We start from the raw sequence: 8754 nt of genomic DNA, 5'->3' as shown, positions 1-8754 counted from the left end.
ATCCCGTGCCGTTATTTTTTAAAATATATATTCTTAAATATAAAATATTGGCTTTTGGGCTAACTGAAAATTACCTTGTAAATCACATCAAAATTGGAACAGATTTAGAATCGGTATAAAACCGTTGTATTCTAAATTCACTGATCCTATAGCTTGAAAAAATTAAGTTATCATTAACTTGCTTGTTTAAATTCTCCATTCGTTGACCACCGGAACAAAACCATCTCTCAGAATATGAAGAGTTAAAGTTCAATGTGCTTTGAAATGAAAAGTTATGTTATGAGCACAAAACTCGCTGTTTAATTATTATTAATAATAATAATTTTATTATTATAAATGCAAATGAACTTCTATAACTAAACCTGATGACTGCCGCCAAAAAAGATTTGGAACTTGTGGTTTGTAAATGAAATTTGTCCAACTTGAAGATATTCGAGTAACGGAAACATCAGTTATGAAAGTAATCCTGCAAATAAGACTACTTTTGTTTATAAAAAACAAATGCTTTTTTACACATTATTTTAGATTTGTAAATTTGTTTATTAAAACTTATTTTTTGAATTTTTTATACATGCATTTAAATATACATGCACTAATAGTTTTAAAAAGTAATATTAATTGAAGAGGAAAGCTACCAGTGCACGATATTTGATACATTATCATACAATCGAAATCACTTTTTACAAAACCCTAAATTTTACCATTGCCTTCGACATAAATCGAGCATGATGACAAATTATACTGTAATCGCTAGAATAAATTAAATTAAAATAAATAGTTATTACATTAATCTACTTTATGAGCATTGTCCTTTACTCTTAATCGTCACACCTGAAATAAAAACGTAATTGTTAAATTCATATTCATACAAAAGGTTTTTAAAAGTTCATACTTATATTAAGGCAGGTTGAGTAACACTGAAGTTGAGTCTCGCCCGTGTACATGTACCCATCGGATCCACAAATTATCTCATCGTTCTCATCATACACATTAGCGCACACCTTCTCGCAGTAACTTTCCGTATCCTTTGGACTGTCTGGAGTCGCTGAACTAGTCCCAGTTAGCACCTTCGAATCCTCTTGCTGGAATTAGTAAATATGTTGTATACTTTTTTTCATATTCTCTAGAGCATATATATTTCACATTAAACTTTATAGTCTAATATTTTCAAATGTTGATACATGACAATTCCTTTTTCCTTTTCCGGATCATCAATATAACTTATTGTTTGAATCGAACAAACTAATGAGTAAATTATTTTATTTAAGCAAATCAAAAAATAATCCCACCTGTTTTCCACTTTCCGTATCTGCACTATCTTCTGGATCGTCACTGTATTCTTTGATGGGCTTGCTGAGTTCGAGGATCGGAGCAGGAGATTTAACGGGCTCGCGGGCGGGTTGGGCCACCGTGTCGTAGTAGTACTGATTCGCTTGTGGGGATGTGGTGTACTTCATGGATCCCCTGATTGCATCCTGTTCAGTGAACTCAAATCGAAGGGGCTCTGGCGTGAAGCTCTTGTGGCTCTTGGCAAGGTGGTGGCTCTTAGGCGGGGTTTGAGTAGATGTTTGGACCGACATGGGAGTGGAGACTACATGCTTGACCGCCTTGTTGCCGTCGGATTTGACCACAAAAACATCTTGGCCAGCCTGGTAACTGCCGCGAACTACAGCGGAGTTCGCCGGTGCGGGATCTTGCTGGTAGAACAAATCGGAGACTTGTATGGGTTCATTGTAACTGGAGGAGACAGTGTTGTCTAGACCAGCAGTTTTATAGGGAAGAATTTGCTTCAGAGGTTGATGCTGCTGCGGCTGATGTTGCTGCGGCTGCTGGTGCTGAAGATGCTGGTGTTGCTGTGGTTGCTGTGTTTGCTGGAGTTGTTGTTGGTGATGCTGATTGTATTGCTGTGGATATTGGTAAAGCTGCTTTTGCTGATCTCGCTCAACATCCAACTTCTTGTAGTCAGGATCCCTCTTCGGCAGGAAATATTCGTTGGTACTCATGAACTGTAGGTAGTCCTGCGCCTCCTTCGACTCTTTCGCGGGCGGCACGGCCTGGCGATAGTTAACCCCTTGGTTGACCCCCTGTTTCGGAAGACTATCGGATTCCTCGTAAACCGAGTAACTGTTCGCTTCCTGCGGGAACTGATTATTCTGAAGCGCGGTTTGCTGTGAGGGCACCAGACTGAAACTGGCAGCCTGCTGTTCGAATAGCTTGGGGTAATGCAGGTACTGAGATGCCTGAACTGGAATCGCATGCTGCTGGATTGGTGCATATACTGGCTTATGATCCTTCATTATCACATTGCCGTTGAAGCGCGGTGAGGACTTCAAGTTTTGTATATACTGCTCGGAGAAATATTGGGGTGGAAACTGGTTCTTTCCCACGTCCAGGACAGGAGTATCCTTCACATGTGCGAATCTTCCGGGCTGGTTCTGGTCGAATTGATACCTTCTAGTCTGATCCATCGGAGGAAAGTTGCCGAATTGCTCGCGGCGCATGATATGTTGAACGGTTTTAGGTTGGGGAGATCTCAGGAATTTATTGGCGCTGGGGCTGCCCGAAAGAAGAGCCAAGTTATCTGATCGCGGTCTTATTCGGGGCAAAAGTCCAGGACCTGGAGGTCGGTTGTGGTTAAAATGTGGCTGGGGCTCACTTAGAAACTGCATTATGCGCGCTTGTCTCAGATCGTTGTCATCGCACTGCACTTCGACCGATAGGAATATCAATAAAACTATAACCTCCAAAAGAGGGGCTAATTTGATGGCAATTTTCGTCATTTTCGAAGTCCGCTTGGTGACAGGCGCGTCTTAATTCCACGACGGTCTATTGGTATTTGACATTTGTCAGTTCCGCAGCCAAAAGCAAAAAAGTTTCTTTCGAATTAACCACGCACACATGCGAAGCTTCTTTTTCTTTCGCCACGATCTCGCAGACTTGATCTCACTTTCTTTGTTATCCGGCCAATCGTTTAAAATAAAAATGGAACGCCTCGCGGCAATGCAGCCAAATACAAAGTCAGAGCCAGAGCTACGTCTTCAGACCCAGATGCAGCGATCTATTCAAAACCGATTGGCCTTAGCTTTACATGGGTACATTTTTCAGAGCCTGTTGTTTAAACGCCGATGAACCGTTAATCAATCGAGGGTCTCGACCATCCATCCGATCACTTTCTTCTTAAAATTCGGTGGTCTCGTCGGTTGGTTGGAAAGCAACTGAGTTGCAAATGGAACGTTTCTGAGCCAGCTGTGCTGGAATTCGTCGGAATGGCCATTAAACCAGTTTTGTGACTCTGCTACAGAGGAAATGTGGATGTGGTGGCCACCGAGAGATCATCGAGAAGCCGAGACACTCGAACATCGGGGCACAGTGGTATCGCTTCAGATGCTACAGATCTATTTGCCTGATTTATTTTTTAATTTGTTTATCTTAAGTGCAGGAGAAAGTAATTCGGAGGTGATCGAGAAGAAAACATTTTTAGACCCTATGCGTAATTGGCGGCATCTCATTCGGAAATACCTCAAAGTTCAAAGATTAATTTGCTTATACACAATGCTAGATCACTGGATAAGACATTTTTAAATTTAAGGTTTATTTACCTCTGGCTTTATATCTTCAAGAAAAAGTGAAAATGTATTTTAATTATAGATACTGGGATAATGGGTACAACTTTCGTTTTTGTCGTCAATTTGGCATTGCTGTTCGAGAGAACAAGCCATGAAAACGATAATTTCAATCATTGTTATGCAAAACGTTTAAAACCGTAATCATTTGTTAATATATTCATTCATAAAAGTCCAGTTATTTCTGTTTGCCTAAAAAGTTTTGGTTCATCAAGTTTCAATCATCTGGGATTCTTTTGTTTTAAGAAAACATGTAAAGATGAAAAAGTGTTTTCTCGCAAAAATAAATATTTATAAAATCTCCGTGATTCAAAACGCCTCGTAATTATAAAACTCATTTATTTTTTATTCAATAAGATAATAATTTAATCTCCTTTGTGCTAAGCTTTTAAAAATTAGTCGAATTCCTGGAACAGACTAACTTATTTGGACCTACGATTCTACATAGACAAATCTAAGCTCTTAAATTAATACTACAAAAAATGTTGTGCACATAACCTTAGGTTTTTCACTCGACCTCTTAAGCCTAATATAGAAATGTTGAAATGGCTTCCTGCTTAAATACAAGTTTCCTCATTTTCGATCCAAATATCGTTCTCAACTTTGGGCTCCTCACAAACTGTGTGGCTATTTTCTAGTACAATTACAATGTCTGTTGTGCTCAGAACAGTGGAATCCGCATTCTGCAAATAAAGACAAATTTCAAGGTTATTATAAGTGAAAGCAACATGTAATATATTTACATATGTACGTGTTTTGAGAACTCAGACAATCAGATACGACCTCTTTAATTCCTTTGGCCTGCGACGTAACGAAAAAGTTAGGTTCCCATAGGTACACATGTAAACAATGGGAAATCAACCTAACAAGGTTAAAACAAGAGTGCCAAGCAACTTTAGCATTGGGAATTACAAAGTTTCACGAATTGACGCAGAGTTAAATAACTTTTTAATTTGATTTATTCACCGAGCTATGTATCTTTGAAGAAGAAGTCTGGCGACACGGAAAAAATTTGAAAATAATTGTTGAAACTCAGCAACAAAAAGGAAATTTATTCATACAAAGGGTCAACTATAATATAATATTACTAGATTACTAAACATAATATATAGTATATATAACCATGAGGTTTCTAATGAATGACCTAAAAAATATAAGCGAAAGACTTTAAAGGTAACCTTAACTTATGACCGTTATCAACCTTGCTTGCACGGGGGTTTCATGCATGGACATTTTTAAAGCTCAAGCTCTGTAGTTAAGTTTCAAGTAAAATTATATTTTATTTTCGCACTGAAAAACTGAATTTGATAATTTACCTTTGGTAGCGGAAGACTGTATGTTTTCTTAATCAGCACTCTATTTGCAGATAAGGATTCAGCTTCATTCTTAATATTTTGATGCCGGCTTGATCTGACGTGAACCTAAAAAGTGAGTTCGAATGAGAATCACGCTAGTAAAAAAGTGAAAAGTAACCGACGGAATGGACCCGATCATAATTGATGTTGTTACCCAGACTGGTGCCCGTGCTTTCCCGGAAGCTAGAGTGATCCCTTGCGAATCCACTGTTATAATACGCACCAACGGCTTTTCCGCAGAGAAGTTCCCGAAAAGCCACCCTATAGCGTCGAGACATTACACTATATACTATAGGGTTGATGGTACTGTCAAAGAAATAAGTTAATATTTATTTTTTTAAAATATTTTAATTACTCACCATGAAACGTAGTACGCAAATCCCGCAATTGAAAAGAGAGCTTCGTTTATATCCAAATAGTTTTCCATATTCTTGGCATACAGGAAAATAAGCCGTTGCAGGTGGAATGGAAACCAGCAGACAAAAAATGTTATCACCACAGCGGCTATACTGATTAAAAGGTTTACTTTATTGGATTCTTCTCATAATACTTAACAACCCAAAAGCTTACCCAACATACGAATAACTGTCTTCTTCCTCATTTGGGAGTTTCGAGTTTCCCTGTTATTGGTGCCATGTTGAACACCTAAAAGATTTCCCTGAAGTCGGATCTTTTAGGATCAATAGAAGTAGCCAAGTACTTGCCTAATTTCTGATTGGTCCGAGACCGAATCTTAGCTCCCATTCGTCCGTAGAGTAATATGATAAGTATCATCGGAATGACGAAGAATATGCAAAAGGATACCTCAAATACTGGTATAACATTAACTTTCTCGGGAGACATGGAGCAGAATGCAGATTCCTGAATGATGGAACCATCTGGTAAAGGTTTTCAATCAGCGATTTATAGCATGTTACGATTAATAATAACAATCAAATGTAGTCACATACCTAATGGATACTTCAGGTACTGAATATCCGAGAGTAATCCAAATGGTATGGCACTTATGAAACTTGCAATCCAAAGAGCTGTTATTATCCGAATAGCACGTTTGAAGCCAACCATAGCGTATAGATGCAACGGATGGCAAATAGCCAAAAATCGTTCCATGGAAAATGCTACTATAGTAAATACAGAGACATAAGTGCACCTAGAAGGAAATGTTGCTTTAAAGTGATTATCACAGAAAAAGAGTTTATTCATACTAACGCCTCGGAAATGAAAGCGCGAATTTTACAAAATGGCATGCCAAAGAGATCTGGATACTGGTGCCAGTATAAAAACACTTCCGTTGGTAGTCCTAGTAGTAATTAAAACAGTCATTCTTAATCTTCAGGTTTATAGTTTTGCGTATTCAACTAACCGAATAGTAAGTACAGCAGATCAGAGACAGCCAAACTGAAGAGGTAGTAATTTGTCGCAGTGTGCATTGCCGAGTGACGAATGATTACAATGCATACTAATAAGTTACCAATGACCCCGGTTATGAAAATGCCTCCAAATATAATGGTTATCTGAGGGGGGTTTTGGTAAAAATGTTTTGGTTTTTTAAATTATTATATTTTTTACAGCATTTTAAAACATAGGAATGACGTACATAAATCTATTAAATTTAAATCAAATTTGAATGTCAGTTTTTGAGTACAGATTTTTTATTCTAACTTGGATAACGTGAGGGTGCGTCATTTTTAAAATAAATTATTATAACAACATTTGTAATAATTGTTTTTATAGGAAATCAATAAGGAGTTAAACGTAGGAGTATAACTTTAAACAACATCTTAAATACCTACCAATATCGCCTTATAAAGTGGCAGGGTCTGCGGACCAAGAACGAAAGCCACAAATTCCGTTGGGGAGCAGTTGAAAGTGCCGCAGGCATAGTATCCGTCTGTTTCTAATCCGTTGGTTGGTTCTACACTAACACTAGTTGCATATAAATCTGGAGTATTGCTAAAACTTGTATTGAACTCCGGAAACGTGGGATTTGTCGAGGAATTCATTTTAACAATAAACTCTTGTTGGTTTATTTGGAAAAGTGGAACAGTTTTTAACGGCCGTTGCTAAAATTAAAATATCCCATGGCACACGACGATTTAATTTCCGTTTAATTTTTTATGGGGTGAAAAAAATACGCGGTGCGCTATCGTATAATACAGCCACTGTATCTTGTAGATGGCCACAGATTACTGTCCGCAGTCTAGCGCTAAAAAGATAAGATGGCATGGTTTAGGCTAAATTGTAAATAAATACATACACACGGGCATATATAAACAACAAGTACATATTTTAGGTACATATATGTATGTGGTCAGATACATATATAGGTATGGCATAATGTTCATGCCGCAGAATGAGTAATTTTCTGTGTTTACGTCAAAAACAACAAAATTTAATCTTTAATTAAAAGATAAGTTGATCAGATGTTAAACAAATGCAAGGAATACCAAATGTTTGAGGATCTTTTTGGTGTTATAGTTTCCTTTTAGATTTTTGGCTATATATATATTTGCTAAAACAAAACTATGAACTTTTTAATATCGTAATGACTTAAAATAAAAATGGTACCACAAAGGAAATGTTTCAATGAAATGGCAATCGTATATGACTTCAGATGTTCCTGATATTTTTGAAGTCAAATGTGATTTTTGATAAAGCAATATACCCTTGATCTTTAGGAGCACTGGGTGTTCTAATTTAAATAAAAACTTCAAAGAATTATTCCGACGGTACCCGGATATCTTTTATTTCTACACATAGATTAAGTGGAAATGTCAACAAGCGTCAGTTATCAAATCAAGAGGGCATGGGAGATTCTGCCTCCAAAGGTTTAGCCTGAAGTGGCCGGCACACACGTTCATTATTTCTATTTAATTTAATTTAATTTAATTTAACAGCCTCTGAAAGCCTATATATGTATAACGTTTGTCGTTATTTGCATTTGAAGATGCTATCTTATCAACTGACTCACATCTCGTTAGATAAACTGCTCTATGGATATATATAATACAAGTATATCGAGCGATGTGTGCACGTCTTAAATGTTGTCTGTTAATTTTGTATGCCAGATTAATAAGGCGAACAGCTTGATATCTACAGATTCCTTTAAAATGTTTTATTAATTCAGTTCGTTTTAAAGCCACCAGCCAAAGAACTTTAAGGCCTTGTTTACTAAAGCCTAAGACAGATGGGAATTTAATATAATATGCCCACAGGTATTTAGTTTTATTGTGGTTGCAAGTGTCGGCAGCAGCATCTTGGCCAGATTTATTAAGCCACTTTAAATGGGGTTAACAATAGCTTAGACACAAATACGAAGACTCGCAGCCAGAAAAGTTTGCATCGGTGTTGGCCACAGATTCTGTCATTATAATGAACATGTCGCCGAGACAAACTCAACTCAAAACACTGAGACATTTTGGCTTAGCGAACCGAACTACTATATACAATTTTACGCACTTGCTAACTTTCCAACTAAGTGTACTCAGACGTGAATTTAATTTGACAAAATATGCAAACAGGAAGGCACACGTGTAATTAGGAAGCCAGCTCGAGGTACGACAGTCTCAAAGATAATAAAATAATAAATAGCAGGTGGCTCATTAGGAGCTTCCCCCCTAGCGAAGCACTAAATCATTAAATCAGCCAATTTAGACCCTGGAGGGTCCAGAGCACCCTTGAGACACGCAATCCCATCCAGCATCCAATCATTAGGGACACTTAGGCGGTGACCAACCCCATTCTCTGTCAGCCCCTTCGGTGAACCCGAGAAGTGA

At 37.6% G+C, this 8754-nt stretch overlaps 2 protein-coding genes across 3 annotated transcripts; both read right to left on the bottom strand.

The window, feature by feature from the left end:
* Positions 1–792: 792 nt before the first annotated feature.
* Positions 793–3210, bottom strand: LOC108108682 (putative uncharacterized protein DDB_G0268364). Its single transcript, XM_017216786.2, has 3 exons — positions 1290–3210; positions 893–1082; positions 793–831 (listed from the first exon to the last, which is right to left on the bottom strand). Exons 1-3 carry the CDS (start codon positions 2778–2780, stop codon positions 797–799), a joined length of 1716 nt encoding a protein of 571 aa, XP_017072275.1. The 5' UTR covers positions 2781–3210; the 3' UTR covers positions 793–796.
* A 738-nt stretch (positions 3211–3948) lies between these two features.
* LOC108108689 (neuropeptides capa receptor) lies at positions 3949–6981 on the bottom strand. 2 transcript variants are annotated; one of them, XM_017216793.2, is made up of 10 exons: positions 6772–6981; positions 6342–6492; positions 6188–6278; positions 5929–6128; positions 5683–5856; positions 5549–5623; positions 5338–5482; positions 5101–5284; positions 4940–5044; positions 3949–4306 (listed from the first exon to the last, which is right to left on the bottom strand). In XM_017216793.2, exons 1-10 carry the CDS (start codon positions 6979–6981, stop codon positions 4181–4183), a joined length of 1461 nt encoding a protein of 486 aa, XP_017072282.1. In that variant the 3' UTR covers positions 3949–4180. The 2 variants fall into 2 exon arrangements, with proteins under 2 accessions (XP_017072282.1, XP_017072283.1); XM_017216794.1 differs by lacking the exons at positions 3949–4306; positions 4940–5044; positions 5101–5284 and having other exon boundaries at positions 5400–5487.
* Positions 6982–8754: the final 1773 nt, after the last annotated feature.

The sequence above is a fragment of the Drosophila eugracilis genome, unplaced genomic scaffold (assembly GCF_018153835.1).
Source record: "Drosophila eugracilis isolate 14026-0451.02 unplaced genomic scaffold, ASM1815383v1 contig_2154, whole genome shotgun sequence".
NCBI lineage: Eukaryota > Metazoa > Arthropoda > Insecta > Diptera > Drosophilidae > Drosophila > Drosophila eugracilis.
Note: the sequence above shows the minus strand (reverse complement) of the source record. Positions and strands in the feature narration are given on the sequence as shown.